The sequence below is a fragment of the Tubulanus polymorphus genome, chromosome 3 (genome assembly GCF_964204645.1).
Source record: "Tubulanus polymorphus chromosome 3, tnTubPoly1.2, whole genome shotgun sequence".
NCBI classification, from domain to species: domain Eukaryota; kingdom Metazoa; phylum Nemertea; class Palaeonemertea; order Tubulaniformes; family Tubulanidae; genus Tubulanus; species Tubulanus polymorphus.
In genome coordinates, this window is record NC_134027.1 from 3,426,151 (window position 1) to 3,441,900 (window position 15,750).

General features: G+C 36.8%; 4 protein-coding genes across 7 annotated transcripts; 2 read left to right on the forward strand and 2 right to left on the reverse strand.

Moving 5' to 3' along the window:
• Positions 1 to 377: 377 nt before the first annotated feature.
• Positions 378 to 2,355, reverse strand: LOC141901178 (leukocyte receptor cluster member 1 homolog). Its single transcript, XM_074788285.1, has 8 exons — positions 2,202 to 2,355; positions 1,750 to 1,810; positions 1,563 to 1,662; positions 1,291 to 1,479; positions 1,100 to 1,205; positions 931 to 1,021; positions 733 to 844; positions 378 to 653 (listed from the first exon to the last, which is right to left on the reverse strand). Exons 2-8 carry the CDS (start codon positions 1,770 to 1,772, stop codon positions 378 to 380), a joined length of 897 nt encoding a protein of 298 aa, XP_074644386.1. The 5' UTR covers positions 1,773 to 1,810; positions 2,202 to 2,355.
• Positions 1,911 to 8,228, forward strand: LOC141901618 (uncharacterized). 4 transcript variants are annotated; one of them, XM_074788972.1, is made up of 9 exons: positions 1,911 to 1,934; positions 2,866 to 2,938; positions 3,029 to 3,137; positions 3,342 to 4,553; positions 5,119 to 5,544; positions 5,751 to 6,040; positions 6,124 to 6,525; positions 6,655 to 6,914; positions 7,061 to 8,228. In XM_074788972.1, the coding sequence occupies exons 3-9, from the start codon at positions 3,035 to 3,037 to the stop codon at positions 7,254 to 7,256; spliced, it is 2,889 nt and encodes a 962-aa protein (XP_074645073.1). In that variant the 5' UTR covers positions 1,911 to 1,934; positions 2,866 to 2,938; positions 3,029 to 3,034; the 3' UTR covers positions 7,257 to 8,228. The 4 variants fall into 4 exon arrangements, with proteins under 4 accessions (XP_074645073.1, XP_074645072.1, XP_074645074.1 ...); XM_074788971.1 differs by lacking the exon at positions 1,911 to 1,934 and adding an exon at positions 2,113 to 2,221; XM_074788973.1 differs by lacking the exon at positions 1,911 to 1,934 and adding an exon at positions 2,116 to 2,182.
• Positions 8,229 to 8,639: 411 nt separating this feature from the next.
• LOC141901686 (transcription and mRNA export factor ENY2-like) lies at positions 8,640 to 10,020 on the reverse strand. Its single transcript, XM_074789102.1, has 5 exons — positions 9,914 to 10,020; positions 9,569 to 9,649; positions 9,416 to 9,486; positions 9,253 to 9,327; positions 8,640 to 9,158 (listed from the first exon to the last, which is right to left on the reverse strand). Exons 1-5 carry the CDS (start codon positions 9,919 to 9,921, stop codon positions 9,082 to 9,084), a joined length of 312 nt encoding a protein of 103 aa, XP_074645203.1. The 5' UTR covers positions 9,922 to 10,020; the 3' UTR covers positions 8,640 to 9,081.
• A 105-nt stretch (positions 10,021 to 10,125) lies between these two features.
• Positions 10,126 to 15,347, forward strand: LOC141901632 (mRNA (2'-O-methyladenosine-N(6)-)-methyltransferase-like). Its single transcript, XM_074788992.1, has 12 exons — positions 10,126 to 10,207; positions 10,590 to 10,950; positions 11,046 to 11,188; positions 11,299 to 11,453; positions 11,687 to 12,018; positions 12,105 to 12,267; positions 12,378 to 12,550; positions 12,626 to 12,712; positions 12,801 to 12,982; positions 13,105 to 13,198; positions 13,284 to 13,459; positions 13,547 to 15,347. Exons 2-12 carry the CDS (start codon positions 10,612 to 10,614, stop codon positions 13,686 to 13,688), a joined length of 1,986 nt encoding a protein of 661 aa, XP_074645093.1. The 5' UTR covers positions 10,126 to 10,207; positions 10,590 to 10,611; the 3' UTR covers positions 13,689 to 15,347.
• Positions 15,348 to 15,750: the final 403 nt, after the last annotated feature.

Genomic DNA, 15,750 nt, shown 5'->3' on the forward strand with positions numbered 1-15,750 from the left:
ATCGTTTGGTCTTTGTGGTTATATTTTTGTGTGAAAAACTGAGGAATTCGATTTTTAGCCTGAAAGCACCCATCAAGACAACACAAGATAGAATCCTAAAGGTTTGTGCCAATATTTTATTCACCGTTTTAACCATTAAGGAATAATTTAGACCATGGGATGGATTACGTCTGAACAAAATATCGGCACCTCGTGGAAACTTTTTCGTTGTGGGATTATATCTTGTATAAAATGTTTGAATTGATTTTCAACCAGAAACACTCGAGATGTGAAACCTAACGACTGTTCCAGGCAGCTGGTACTGCATCAAGCATTGGGAGAAATCAGTTCATCATCGACGAATAAACAATAGAAAATATGGATAAAATAATATTTATTCACCATTTATATTGAGGTTCATCGAGTCTAGGCTTCCTCGCTAATTCTGGATTGTATTGAGAATTGTATCCACGTTTACGATCATCATATTCAACAGTTTTTGTTTCTGGTATTTTTTCACCTCTTGCTTTAGCAAGCACTTGTTCAGTTCTAAACCGTTCAGCTTTTTCTCTATTGATTCTCTCGGCGCGCAATTGTTCAATAGTTTTTTTGCCAGGCGTTTTAGATTTTTCCTTTTTGTCCTTATGTTTTTTGTGCTTTTTGTGTAGAATTTCCTGAGAAAAGATTTACAAGTTGATAGAATAATTAATGAAATAGAGATTGAACACATGCAGCTTAGTTCTAAGTACAAACCTTATCATCTTCATCATCTGCATGATCAACCTTTCGTTTTTCATTAACATACTTTGACATATGAGCCATTGGATCCAGGGCGCGTTTCTTCTTATAATCCTGCTCCCCTTTTCTGAAAACATCAACGTCATGCTTAGAAATATGCAATGAATACGTAATAGTTTAAAATTGAATATCAGAAATGCTATAGATAAATACCTCGTACTAGTAGGACTAGTCGAAGAGGTTGATTGATTTGTAGTAGATCGTTTTCTAACTTCAGTTGGGTTATAATACCATGGTTTACAGGCTACAAAAAAAGAAGAAATAATTTGATCAAATTTCACTAATAATCATTAACTTTATGAACATCTAAAAGTGCACTTACTTTGTGACTCTGCAGCACTTTGTCCAAGATATGTCAATAAGCCAATACTTTTCTCATATTTCTCCTGTTCCTCCTTTTTTTCCTTTTCATGTTCCTCATTGGCCCCCTACAGGTTAAAAGTATTTAGAGAGTGTAGAACACGTCAAAGACGTATAAAGTGAAGATGATTGAATTTGAATACCGGTACTCACCGATTGTTCGCCTTCAAATAGGTTAATGTGCTCAGGTTTTACAAATTCAACTAATGGAGTAGAAGGAACAGGTACAGGTCCTACTAGTTCATTATAATGTCTCGAAGAATCTAACTGTTTGTGATCTGTAGATTGACCTAGGCGAGCCCTTGATCGTTCACGCAGTAAATTTGTCCTCGCTTCTTGTTCCTAGAATAATCGTGAAATGCAATCAATGAAACTATAATAAGATTGGGAGTAACAGTATTGATGACTGAAGTAAGAATACTTACTGCTAGAGCAATCTTTCTTAAACATTCCTCTTCTTCTTCAGCGGCTTTTGCTTCATCCCTGCGAACTCTTTCGATGTTTTTCTTCGTTCGTACATGCCAACTGAAAAATAATTTTTCCTCATTATTGAAAAATGTCAATTGAATAATTTAGAGCATTAGAAATACAAACGACCAAATCCAAACTTACTTTTTCTTAGGTAAAATATTCATCTTCTGTTTATTACTCCGTCAGTGGCTAAGTAAATATTCTGAAAAGAAAAATGTCATATTAACCGGAAATACACGTGCATTTGTTTATTATAAATATTTGGTTGCGCATGCGCATTATATGTCTAGACAACGCCCTCCAGCGAGTATATCATCAGTTAATAGGTAAGCAATTAAACTCGCCGATTGATCATCTATCAGGCCGTATTCGATCTTATAATCAGTAGGATTATATTCTTCATATTTTTTTCTATAATTTCTCCTAATTTCAATTAGATCAGGATCTCAATAATGTGTTTAAGGGTGAATGTTAGTCGGGGGCTTATTAACAATAGACAGCAGGTGCGCGTGCATAGTGCCCGCTCCGTGTAGCTGTGTGGCGTCATCTCGAATCTTCAGGCGCTAATTCTGAGGTATCAACCGTTCACTCACTGATAGAAAACTCAGTACAGGTATACAAATAGTTTCTCTCTAATGTACACCAGTGATTAGCGTCGAAACTGTTAATCCTGATGCGGAATTTTGCACGTTTTTAAAGACGCACGATGAAGCGACGCCGAGGCGGTCTAAAAATCAAAATGGCAGATGGCGTTGGCTTGTTTAGGAGGGCGCTGTCGCCCGGGTCACAACGCTCCTACCGTCTGGAATTAGAACATCAAATCCATCTTTAAACTCATCTAGGACTTATCGGCTATCTTATACGATGCGCTTAACGCATGATAACGTTTTCACGTTTGTGAAATTTGCGCCTAAAATGTGTTATAAGGTTGTTCTAGGGTTCAGCAGCCATTTTGTTCTCTTTGAATTTTATGATAATGATCCAGCTCTAGGCGCTCTCTCTGGCTGGGACCAAATCATTTTATTTCACATGTCTCCTATTAAGTAATCTCCTTTCTTGGGTTTAGTATATAACGCTATCTTATTATAGGATATATTTGTTATTAAAATTTGAACCCACTTATTTTCAAAACTGTACTGCTGATATTCAGAAATATGCAAATTACATGAATTGCAGAATTAAAATGATACATATATTTCTGATAGTTTGGTCGTACCCAGCAGAATATTATATTGATATTTTTATATTTCTTTGTAGCATTTTGATACTAGCCCATTGAGACAGAGGTTCTATATCAACGATATTTGTGTGAGAAAGAAAAGTTGGCCTGGTAAGGTGGCCCATAATGTTGTCTACTTTTTAATTGAAAAATGCTCGATTTGATAAGTATTTAGACTTAAACATTTTGTTTTTCTTGCAGTTGAAAATGGAGCCTTCTGGATCTGGTCATGTCGTCGCATCTGAGAGTCAGTCACTTAATGATATTCAGGATTATTTAGCCAATTTCAACAAGGAAATTCAGGAGACGGGTAAGAACTAATCTAGATCATCTTAACCCTTTCAGTGCTGGCTTATGAATAATCGAAAAAGCTGGAGATAATTCGAACAAAGCCAAGTCTATCACAAATTTATACTGCACTGCAGTGTAGGCGCAATGAAAGACTTAATCGGCATACAATTCCAGAAATTCTTTGCGGAGAAAATAATTGTAGAAATGCATTGGTTTTTTTTAGGAGCTCAAGGAACTGTCCAGTTTGCTAATGGCGGTGATCAAAGCAGCGATTTGGTAAACCAGGTTTTATTACAAGCGCAGGCTGCAGCTGGTGATCAGAATTTAATACCCGCTGATGGCGTGAATATTGTACAACAGGAAGATAATTCTGGCGCTCTGATGATAGCTGGTTCCGATGGACAACATCAGGATCATACGGGTCAAATAATTATACAAGCCGGCCAGGGTGATGTACATACTCAACAAGTACATACATCGGAGGCTTATAGTCAGGGACAATTAGTGATTCATGATCAAACTCAAGGCCAGTATCATATGGCGACTAGTGAACCCAATTCCAGTCATCAAGATGCACATCATATGGATAACTCAGTCGTGCAGGTTCTTCAGTCAGTCGGCGCTGAAGAAGCTCCGGGTCATTCCGATAGCCATCACATGATCGATTTACAAGACGCGCAGTTAGTCGCCGTGCAGAACGCTCAGGACAGTTCTCAGCCTCAGTACGTCGCCGTTCAGGGTTCAACCAGTCGGGAAGAGCAAGGAAATCTGGAGATTCTCGCGAACGCTTCGCAGGCGAACGCGGAAGGGCAGCAGGTGATGTTACAGAATGCAGGAGCGAACGGTCAATATCAGACGGTCACGATCGTTCCATCGGACGTGAATCAAGGCGGAGAAGTGAGTTACGTGTTGATCGTGTCTCAACCCGACGAGAAAAAAGAACAAGTCGACGATATGGACATGTCGATCTACGATTTCAAAGAGGAGCCGAGAGATCACGCGGCTCCCGTGCACCATTTAGGCGAAGGATTAGAAGAGTTCATGGAAGATACGCCTAAAAGAGTTATTAAATTGCTGCCGAAGCGACCGGCGCCGGGAACCACTCAACTGATGTGTAATTATTGTAACTACACGAGTCCGAAGAAATATCTGTTGACGCGACACATGAAAACGCACAGCGAAGAACGTCCGCACAAATGTAACATCTGCGACCGCGGATTCAAAACGATCGCCTCGTTGACGAACCACGTCAACACTCACACCGGCACGAAACCTCATAAATGTAAGGAGTGCGAATCTGCGTTCACGACGTCTGGCGAATTAGTGCGTCACGTACGATATCGGCACACGCACGAAAAACCACATAAATGTACGGAATGCGATTACTGTAGCGTCGAGTTGAGCAAGTTAAAACGACATATGAGATCTCACACTGGTAAATATTTGATATTATATGATTTATTTTCTCCACAAAAAAAAAGTTTTTTTAATAATTATCAATATATATTGAATAGTTGATTAACAATATGGAGAGGGACACCGAGCTAGCTTTAAAGCTTTGTTAATTTCATCGTTGTAACTCCTTTTATTTGAGCGAAATGCCCAAGACTCCTTTAAAACACGTCCAAATTTTGAATTAGAATTAGAATTTCTACGTTGTACGCCTAAATCAGTACAGTTGGAACCAGAATCTTTTTGTTACCTAATTAGGTGGTTACCGAATTAGAAGCCGAGTTGAAGTAATATGAGACTTTCTCTTTAGAACTCCTTGAAAACTCCAGGGGGCGGTTTCATAGATTGAGTATCAAAGTTATCCCTGAGGGTAAATCCTCAATCTGGGTGACGACCACAATAGTAACAATGAGAAACCATGGTTATAACTGACAAATTTCAAAATATTCCCAGGTATTACTTTTCTTCCACATCTATGAAACCAAGCCCTGGAATTACTGATCCGTAGGGACCCTGTTTATTTGATTGAATATGTTTTCATCCTATAGGTGAGCGCCCGTATCAATGTCCTCACTGTTCATACGCAAGTCCGGACACGTACAAACTGAAGCGCCATCTACGCATACATACAGGCGAGAAACCATACGAATGCGATATCTGTCACGCTCGTTTTACGCAGAGTAACAGTTTGAAAGCGCATAGACTCATACATTCCGGTACGAAACCCGTCTACCAGTGTGAACTATGTCCGACTACGTGCGGCCGTAAAACCGACTTGAAGATACATATCCAGAAACTGCACACGAGCGACAAACCGTTGCAGTGTCGAAAGTGCGGAAAATCGTTCCCGGATAGATACACGTTCAAGATTCATATGAAGACGCACGACGGGGAGAAGTGTTTTAAATGCGAGCTTTGTCCGTACGCGGCGTTATCAGAGCGCCATCTACAAAGTCATCTGCTTACACATACAGGTGAATACATCTTTATGTTTCATTGCTTTAATGTACCGGTACAATATGTCCAAATACGGTTGACAAATAATTTTGACTTTCAATTATTAAGATCGTATAGAAAAGAAGTTTGTTTTTGAAAGTTAAAATTAGAGGAATGCCAACTGTCAGTTCTTTAACTAAACCTAATTGACTGTGAATCATTGAAATGTGAAATATTTTTGCAGGTGAAAAGCCATTTGAATGCGATCAGTGCGATCAGTCATTCAGACAGAAACAACTACTGAAACGACACAAGAATCTCTATCATACACCTGACTATGTACCGCCTGTTCCTAAAGACAAGAGTCATGAATGCAGTGAATGCAGCAAGATCTTCGCGCACAAGGGTAATTTGCTACGTCATATGGCTATGCACGATCCGGAGAGTCCGATGTATCAACAGATATCCGGACCGGAAGAAGGTGAAATATTGTCGAAGAACGTTATTCGTACTTTACCAAAATCCGGCGATCAGGTTTGTATTCGCATTAGATAGAAACGTGCGGAATAAACTGTAAATAGAATATTAATCTGATATTGATACGATTTGTTTCTCAGGCGGAGGGAGATGAAGCTCTGGGTCAGGCCGGTAAAACGGTGATGATCGAAGTGACTCAAGAAGGATCGTCGCAACAGATGTTCTTATTGATGGAAGTACCGGAGGGTACGAATGAGGTGACGGCCGAACAACTACAACAAGCGCAAGAAGCCGCGGCCAGACAAGCTCAGGAGGACGATCAGAGACATCAGCAATTACTAGACGAATCGATCGATGATGATTTGAATGATACGTCGATGTCTGATTCGTTGGGTTCGCCGAATGTTTCCGCTATGTCGACTCCGAATGTATCAACGATGGTTTCGCCAAACATATCAACGATGTCGGTTATGATTCCGCAAAAACAAGAACAGCCTGAACATATTCAAGAGCAACAACATCATCATGAAAACTTGGTCATGGTAAGTAGAGTAATTTCATTCTTACGATGCCAAATATAATTGAGTTCATCATCGGATACATTACAGGGTGGCCTTTTCTTTTTAAAAGTCAGGGAATTTGTAAATCAGGGGTCTCGGTATTTATTGTAGCAAGTAGAACAGAATCAACAAGAGCTACCACCGGCGAATATAATGCAAGAGCCAGAGCCTGAATTACCGGTAATCCCTGAGCCGGAGCAAGAGTTACCCGTGCCTACAGTCGATACCGAAACGATGCCGTCTGAAGAAACTGAACAGGCTATACCGACTACTCCTCGTCGCCGTGGACGACCGAGGAAAGATAGTAATAGAGATACGACTCCGCAAACAACACCTGAACCGACCCCACCATTATCACCTCGTGCTGCTAGGTTAGTTCATTTCATTAGAGTAGCTGAATTATACTCCGCATAGTGGGGTATTATAGGGTGGCTATAGCATAGCTAGGTAACGGGTACTGAAAGGGTTAACTGTTTCAGTCGGAGAATGATTGATAACGGAGCAATTTTATTTTTAGGAGTCGAATGAGATCAGGAATGGATTCAATGGAGGAATTGACACCGTCGAAACGAGCTCGCCGCGAGTCGCCGAAAAAAGGCAAGAAAAACGAAGTGAAAACCGAACTGGAGGACGGCGAAGTCCAGAGACAACGTTCGGAACAAATCAAAAAAGATATCGAGGAATGTTTTGGATTTGAAGTCGATGATGAGTAAATTGTTTGTTATTGAAATGATGAGTTGTGGAGGAATGTGTGTCTGCTGCTTGTGCTTTATTTGAAACTATTAAGAGAATATTGTGTACATATTTCAAGCTAAAAATTTTGCGGTATCTGATTGAAGTTCATCTGTATCTAATGTTGTAACGAGTACTAAAGGTAACGCTAGGGGTATGATTGAAATTGTCAGTCGGAAGATGTAGATATGCGTCTTATTTATATCAGAATTTGCATTTCTTCTCCCCCTCAGTCATGTATTTAGATCATTGTTGAAATGTAGTCTGTACTACAACTGCGTTTTAAACAAATGATTGTACAAAAACGTCATCATTTTAATGCATGTTTTACTTATGTAATCAAATTAGCTTTCTTGGATTTGTTGTTTCTTTTTTACTCTCATTCAATCAAGATGTTACATTGTCATTACATTTTCAATGTTGTCAGGTATAATATAATCTTGTAGGTTATGCATATTTTTTGGAGAGTCAGTTATTAGTTGTTAATATGATAGAATGTAAATAATCAAATCATTTATTGTAACTTTAATATTATGATGAAATTACACTCGATATGTATCTGTATATTAATGAAACTTGATGCGAATCTCTGCTTTCTAGTTTCTTTATTGATGTAATGATATTACATTTCCAGCATTCATGATCTACTGCTGTAAATATCGCATTATTATACTTAATTATCATATCAATATGAACAATCGTTAACATTTTGTGTAATTTAGTTTAAATGAGTTGAAAATGTCTGGATCGATGGAATTGAAATGTAAAGTTTTCTTAGTTTATAATTAATTTGGAATGTGCTTTTGATATCCTGGTATTTTGAAGAAATTTCGAAAACAGAATTTTGTGTGTAATTTTTCTATGATAACAATCTTTTCCCCTTCAATCATTGGATTCACTGAAGAAAATGTACAATAATGCGTAGTTGCAAAATATAAAAGGTATATAATCAATATTTCATGTTGTTATGGATTTGACTTTTGTTATTCGGATTGGAAAGGATGTAGACTGATGGTTCATAGCCACTGGTGGATTTAGGGGGTCTGGACCCCTGCGTTCCGTTTCCCACCGAGATTGCCAATTTCATCAAGACCGAGATAGTTTAAACCTGTCATGGTTTCTAATAAGTCTACCAAGTGCTACTTTTTGAATTTTTGTATCCACTAACTACAAACCATGGAATTTGACACTTGTATTATCGAAATGCTGCTTTATCCGCGAAATCTCTTTCTGGACTCGGCCTTCATATTTTCTTAGATTCAACCCTGATAGCATTAGCTAAGGTGAGGAAGCATTGGAAGAAAATCGAAAACAATGCCACGAAAATAGAATAAAGATGAACTAATGGTATACATATTGGATTTTTATGACAAATAAATATACAAGCATGATGATTTGGTAAACATCATAACACATCACATCCACTCCACATCAAATCTTATACAATAAACTCAATCAGTGCACATTATTTCAATCGAAGTTTGATGATAATCTTATGATACTATTAACTGTAATGTATGTGGAATTCATGATCCGAGGAAATTTATCTGTAACTCTGCAAATTATTCAACTTATTTACCAGATGAATTCATTCTAGACCAAAACTATAGCACCTTCACTCGACTTATTTATTATACATGAAACTAAACATGAACAATGGTCTGTTCAATGTGCGCATACAATGGGTCATGTTTAATACAAAATTGGCTTCCAAATATCATTAGTTCCTAACTGAGATTTCTTGGGAAGATTTTCTTATTGAGCAAATACTGATTGTTTTTGAGACACTGTTGAGACTCAAATATTTCAAATATTTGACTGTTGCGCAAGGAATGTCCTGATTTTCTGTAGTAATTCTTTCTTTACCTGGTCCGGAACAAGAGCTGAAAATATTCATAACATCTAGTATCAAATCAGCTGTCAGCCTTTTGAAACTTTCAATAGCTATTCTAATTCATTTTATGCTTCCATTGTTACCTCTGCCTTTAGGAGTTATTTCAGTCACTAGGTCATCCACTGTGATATGTTCCAATCCTTTTTGACGGACGATTTCTATCACAAAGAAATTAACAGTTCAAATTTCAAAAGAATCTTTTTTACGAAATATCTTCTTCTAGCGCATGTATTCTTTAGACGTTACCTTTGCAGTAGGCTTTTAATTGATCCCTCCAACCGCATTCAATCAGTCTTGTCCTCAATAATTCTTTTAACCTTAAATTAAAAATCCGAGTAATATAAGTCATACAGAGTAAGATACAGTACAGTGCACTGATTAAATCATTGACATTGTTACCTTTCTCTTTCACCAGTTTCTATAAGTTTTTGATTTATAGTCGCTCTCATCTGAGCATCTCGTAATTTTCTGTCCTGGTAACTGAATGAAAAATAGAGATACAAGGTAAGGTGAAATAGCCAGTCAGTGTTGTTAGTTTCACTGCACATCAAACAAATTCAAGGCTCACATATGGAATAAAATAATATTCATCCCATTGTTGAAGATTGTTATTGAATTTGAATTGATCATCAATCAGCAATTGAGTTAGTGATATAAAAAAAGACCCTGCTGCTATCATTAATTACAGCTGATTAACTCGGTTAATGAGTTCAATAAGCTTTATGCAGATCTAAACTAACTCACTCTGTCATAATTTTAGATTTTTCTGAGTGGAATCAAGGAATGTCCGATCCGTTATGTTGCTATGTTATTCTATGCTGTGATTGGGAATAGATTTGGGTGGCAAAGTGGAAAATTTGGACTGGGAATGTAACTTTAAATCCAATTCCGTGTTTTATTTAATACTCGGTGAGTAGACGCCACCGATAGATGGCGTCAAGTTCACCAGCCAAAATGGCGGATTTTCGGCGCAAGCCGAGTGATGTTCCTCCTTAAAACAGTCTATATTTACACCTTTAATCACCAATGATCGTTAAGGTGATTATTGCAATTTAATCCTATTCCATTGTTCTATATTTAGATGTTTGTTTTTACGTTCGTCCATCCGTGAAATAAACACAATACATACAAAACTGCCGGCATGTAAATCGAATATATGATCAATCAAAATTAAATCAAGTCCATGATGTTTTATTGCTAAATGTAAATAAACCTTTTATTCGAATGCGACAGTTTTTTTATGTCGGTTTTTAAAGAAATAAGTATTCAAGACACACACACATATGTGATTATACAATTTGATTAATATTGGTTGACAGTTTTCTGATTGATAATTCTAACAACCGTCTTTTTTGAATTATAGAGGCCTAGATGCCTCTACTATAAGTGTCATTCAGTATGTTCTGTTTGTTTATTTCAGTAGTTAGTATAGATAGAGATCTATGTATGTAAAGATGGCAGAAGCTGATGATTCAGTTAAATTGCCACTTACTGTGGATAAGATCGATATTAAATCTGCTACCAATAACCAGCATACGACAGTAGATACAAGCAGTTCAGGGGATTCTCCTATACCGCAGTCACCGGCTGTTGGTCCATCTCCTCACGTGTTTGGTGGATCTCCTGGCTCGGTTGATCCTGTTCACGATTTACCACAAGAATTACTGAACGCAGGATGGAGACGATTCTGGAGTAAACGCGAAGGACAGCCTTATTTCTTCAATAAAATTACGAATCAGTCTTTATGGGAAATGCCAACGATTGATGGGAGACCCGCAAAGGTATAGAAATTGTGTTTGAATCTTCCACTCTCAGCTTACTTCATTCAACTGAACTGACTACATTTTCGGCTAAAATATCTATGACTTTATTGCAGCATGATCATCTGAGCGATCCACTAGGTATTCAGACATCTCCACCGGCGCAGTTAGTTCCAGGTTCAACACCAGTTGGTGAGAAAAGAAGAGCAAGCACCGACCATGGAGGCAGTCCCCCTAAACGTCCTGCCCAAAGTATTGGGTAAGCCTTGTTATAATTGAACGTTCATGAATGAAGATTGATAAAATTGAGTTATTTCCAGGGTTCTTAATGATCAGGGAGTTACTAAATTGTTTCAACTTGATTTTCAGACCATTCTGGAATTTTGAATTACACAGCAATGTCATTATCTACGAACAACCGATAAAAGCGATTCCACCGCCTCATCCAGATATAGAAAATATGCGATTGCAAAGTATGGTGAAATTACGACAACAATATCAAGAACTTTGCCATTCAAGAGAAGGTAAATTTAAACTGTTGTTGCTCGCTTTCAAAAGCTACCATGGGTTGGCTCCTGATTACTTCTGTGCAAACTTCTGGCAAAATATTACTCTTATCGGACAATTTGCTTATTATACCCAAACTATAGGCTTAGTACCTTAGATATTTTTGATATCCGAGTGGTGCCATCTGATGAGCTAGCTGGCCAATAAAAGAGATTTTTGACAATTTTGAGAATTTTATTGGGTTTCTTAGGAATTGAAGCTCCGAAAGAATCTTTCAACCGATGGTTAATCGAAAGACAAATAATCAATAAAGATGAAGACTACATGTTCCCTAGTGACTGCGTACCTGAAATCTCTCAGTCAATGTACCGCGAGATTATGAATGATATACCGATCAAACTTGTGAAACCGAAATATTCCATGGACGCTCGCAGGCAACTGTTGAAATACGCGGAGGCAGCAAAAACGATGGTTGAATCACGGAATTCAACTCCGGAAAGTCGGAAAATAGTCAAATGGAACGCTGAAGATACGTTTATATGGTTACGCAAACAATCAAATGCTTCATATGAAGACTACCTTGTAAGTGTGATTTCATTCCTGGAAAATTCGCATTCTTCATACTCTGGGAAGATCGTTGAAAAAGATTTAAAAATAATATTTTTCAGGAAAGGTTGGCTCACTTGAAACGGCAGTGCCAGCCTCATTTAACAGAAACGGCTAAAACATCAGTGGAAGGAATCTGCAGTAAAGTCTATCATTTCTCGTGTGAATACGCGAAGAAAATACGAGAAAAACATTGGGAATTATTATCACAGCACAACATAAAACGTAAGTGCAAATTCATACATCAACGATTGAAGTTCCAATATAATTCAGGTGTGCGAAAAAGCTTTCATTTATACCTATTTTACTTGATTATTTATTGTTATTCTATCTAGCACCTGATAGTGAAAGTATTCCACCTATTAGGAAGGTAATGTGTTACCCTGTACTGCTATCAGTGCCTTGTCCGCGGTTACCATCACCTGAAATACAGTTCACCAATGAAGGAGTTACATTACGCTATAAATCGGAAACCATCAGAATAAATACGGATCATTTTCAAAAATTAGTAAGTAGTGATTTTTTGAATTATACGGACACGTAACATCGGATAAAAACGTAATCCTTGTCCGTTCATTCGTAGGAACAATTGTACAGATGGAATTGTAAAGATGATCCCAGATTCGATAATTATCTCGCTAGATGTTGGTGCCTGATGAAACGATATCAGGTACAAAAAAGAAACTTTTATGAAAAATTGTTCTAATTCAGTGAATATTCGGATTTAATGTAAGACTTGTTTTCTTTCAATGTTTTAGTCGATGTTTGGTATCGGTAATGAAGGAGTGAGTTTACAAGGAGCTTTGCCCGTGGCTGTATTCGAATGTTTGCACAGATTATTCGGTGTTACGTTTGAGTGTTTCGCATCTCCTTTGAATTGCTACTTCAAACAATTCTGTTCTGCATTCCCAGATACTGACGGTTATTTCGGATCTCGAGGGTCAGTATTGAAGAAGAATTCACAAATAGATTAAACATCTAAATCGATTTAGATTTTTGATTTTTTTCTGAAACTAGATAGATCATTGAACTCTGAATTAATACCAGCTGTTCATCTTTTAGATCACTGCTGAAATTTCAACCAGTCAGTGGTTCATTTGAAGCTAATCCTCCATTCTGCGAAGAACTGATGGAAACAATGGTCGACCATTTCGAAGTATGTTTATGCAATTATTACTATAATAATTAATCCTATAATCAAAATGCTTTTATTTATCGAAATGATTGAATTTTGCTTGTAGAGTTTATTACTGGAATCGAGTGAACCGTTGTCATTTATCGTATGTATTCCCGAATGGAGGGATCCACCGACAGAAGCTCTTATTAGATTAGAATCTAGTCGATTTAACCGTAAACAATTAGTCATCCCTCCATTTGAACATGAATACAGACATGGCTTCCAACATATCGTAGCAAAGTAAGTTTTTGATTTTACCAGAAAATGATTTCCGGTTGTGAAGTTTTTACCGGGAAAAAGACCGCTATATTAAAATTTTTTCTGTAGGAATGAAACGAATATTAAAGCAATGCACGGAACTTTGATAATCTTCCTACAAAATGAAGCTGGCCTTTCTAAGTGGGAACCTACAGCGGATAGACTTCATGAACTACGGTTAGCATTTCGACCTAAAGACAGAGCTCATTGATGTGAATTCTGCTAAATTGATCGTTGTTCAGATTATCTATTTTACTCGTTTGCGCTAGTGCATGACATGACAGATATACAGAACACTAGCTCCGCATTGTTTCATAAAAAGACGAATAACTTGTGACGTGTAAATTACATAAAGCTAATTGGGAAATAAAATGATTGCAGTATTACAGCTCATAATTTTGCACGCCATCATTAAAAATGTAAGCATAATTATTATTGATACATGAGCACATGTATATGAGCAGCGTTATGATTACTGATATTTGAATATGTCCATGTCTATTACATTGGTTATCGTTACTGTAAATTAACAAAAGATGTAAATATTACATTTAGTGGGTTTAGACATAACAATTGATACTGCCTCATAAAATGGCAGATTACTGGAAATAAGGGATATTTGAACCTGAACAGTTTCGATAAATGTAGTCACCTGTCATTGTTATGTAGAAATAATCTGTGGTTATTTGAATGAATGACTAAATGACTACAGTGGAACCTCGTTACAACAAATTTCAGAGACCAGAAAATATGTTCGTCATAACCAATAGTTCATTACATCCAGTATGAAATTTTTAAGATTATCCTATTTGGGATGAAATTCTTTGTAATAACCGATAAATTGTTATATGAGGTCATTATAACGAGGTGCCAACTGTATAGCTGTTCAAGATTCTGTGCGGTATTTCAATGGCAGCTTTTATATTGTGAATATTCTGAGTAATGTTTAACCTAATGGTCCAAATCAAGCAGGGTTCATACTATAGATTTCTGACAATGAGATTATTGAATCAGTTGCATTATTGTCTTATTGGAATCATGACAAATTCTAAAAAATAAAAACAGTTTCTTCCCCTTAAGCAATAACCCAAAATTCGCCTATTCAATCAATAGATTGGTATTTGTAGTGTGAACCTAACTCAATTTTCCATTTTATACTTATAACTGATATATAACAATATTTTTCTGTGCCGCATTTGTCTATCTCAAAACATCTTGTTCGCCACCCTTTGTATTTATAGTTTTCTAAGTTGTAGTTTTTCTCTAGTTGTTATCATTATGCCAGATGGTTTTAATGTAAATAACTTTATTGTTTTGTACATAATTATATAATGTACATCATAATCAATCATATTCCTTCTGAACAAATAATGCAGTGTATGTTGGATACTCATGATATCTTAGCTACTTGTATATGCATCATCTGCATTAATTTTTGTTTTCAGCATTTTATGCGATGTTTTAAACTTGATAAATTTTATTGTACATATACTGAATACTATTAGTATTATGTACTCTTATATTTGGTAATTTTCGAAAGACAGGCCCAAGATTTTCTGAATAAAATGAAGGATATCCTGCTGCATTTGGGGTCTTACACTAAGTGGTCTTATGATTGAAATGTACCAAACACTTTGGGGGAATTGGATTAAATCTAACAATATAATTCCTGCTTATTATGTAGGACAGTTGTGTTATCGCAATAACAGGTTGAATGAAGCAATTTTTAAAGATGTATCTTTTATTTTAACTTTATACAAGCATTCTCATGTTCACATGTATGTGCTAATAATTCTATAATTTCGATTCCGGTTATTAGTTTCACCATTATTTTAGAGTGCAATATATCGTCCTTCATTGTAAATTTTATATAACGATTAATTTAAAAACTTTAGTTCGTGTAAATAAAGATTAGATTTACAAGTAAGTTATCGACTTAGGTGTCATTAGTGTGGCTTTCTTCAAGAGGAGTCTATAACCATAAGTCAACCTCTGCTATACTGCCCATGTCAATGACCTATGACTGGTTTTAAGAGGTGTTCTTTCTGACCAGTGCCAAGACAAATACACATGCTCCATTCACAGGGAATTGGGCAGGGATGGCAGTATATCGGAGGTTGAATGTAGGTAGTCGGTCAACACTGACTGACGTCGAGGGTAAATGGAAAATGAAAACTGATCAGTACCGGTATGTCGGTTTCGTAAATCCCATGAGAAGTTCATCCTTGCATAATCTGAATCGTCACAATCAATAATATCATAAAGATAAATCA

Bases quoted from the DNA above. Each gene is read 5' to 3' on its own strand.
- LOC141901178 (XM_074788285.1), bottom strand. From the start codon at position 1,772: ATGAATATTTTACCTAAGAAAAA. The intron at 1,206-1,290 runs GTGAGTACCGGT...TTTAACCTGTAG, and splicing joins TATTTGAAGGCGAACAATCG to GGGGCCAATGAGGAACATGA. The intron at 654-732 runs GTTTGTACTTAG...ATCTTTTCTCAG, and splicing joins CAGATGATGAAGATGATAAG to GAAATTCTACACAAAAAGCA.
- LOC141901618 (XM_074788972.1), top strand. From the start codon at position 3,035: ATGGAGCCTTCTGGATCTGGTCATGTCGTCGCATCTGAGAGTCAGTCA. The intron at 5,545-5,750 runs GTGAATACATCT...ATATTTTTGCAG, and splicing joins TCATCTGCTTACACATACAG to GTGAAAAGCCATTTGAATGC. The intron at 6,041-6,123 runs GTTTGTATTCGC...TTTGTTTCTCAG, and splicing joins TACCAAAATCCGGCGATCAG to GCGGAGGGAGATGAAGCTCT.
- LOC141901686 (XM_074789102.1), bottom strand. The intron at 9,487-9,568 runs GTAACAATGTCA...TTTTAATTTAAG, and splicing joins GAAACTGGTGAAAGAGAAAG to GTTAAAAGAATTATTGAGGA. The intron at 9,159-9,252 runs GTAACAATGGAA...GAATATTTTCAG, and splicing joins AATAACTCCTAAAGGCAGAG to CTCTTGTTCCGGACCAGGTA.
- LOC141901632 (XM_074788992.1), top strand. From the start codon at position 10,612: ATGTATGTAAAGATGGCAGAAGCTGATGATTCAGTTAAATTGCCACTT. The intron at 12,268-12,377 runs GTAAGTGCAAAT...TATTCTATCTAG, and splicing joins ATCACAGCACAACATAAAAC to CACCTGATAGTGAAAGTATT. The intron at 12,983-13,104 runs GTCAGTATTGAA...TTCATCTTTTAG, and splicing joins GGTTATTTCGGATCTCGAGG to ATCACTGCTGAAATTTCAAC.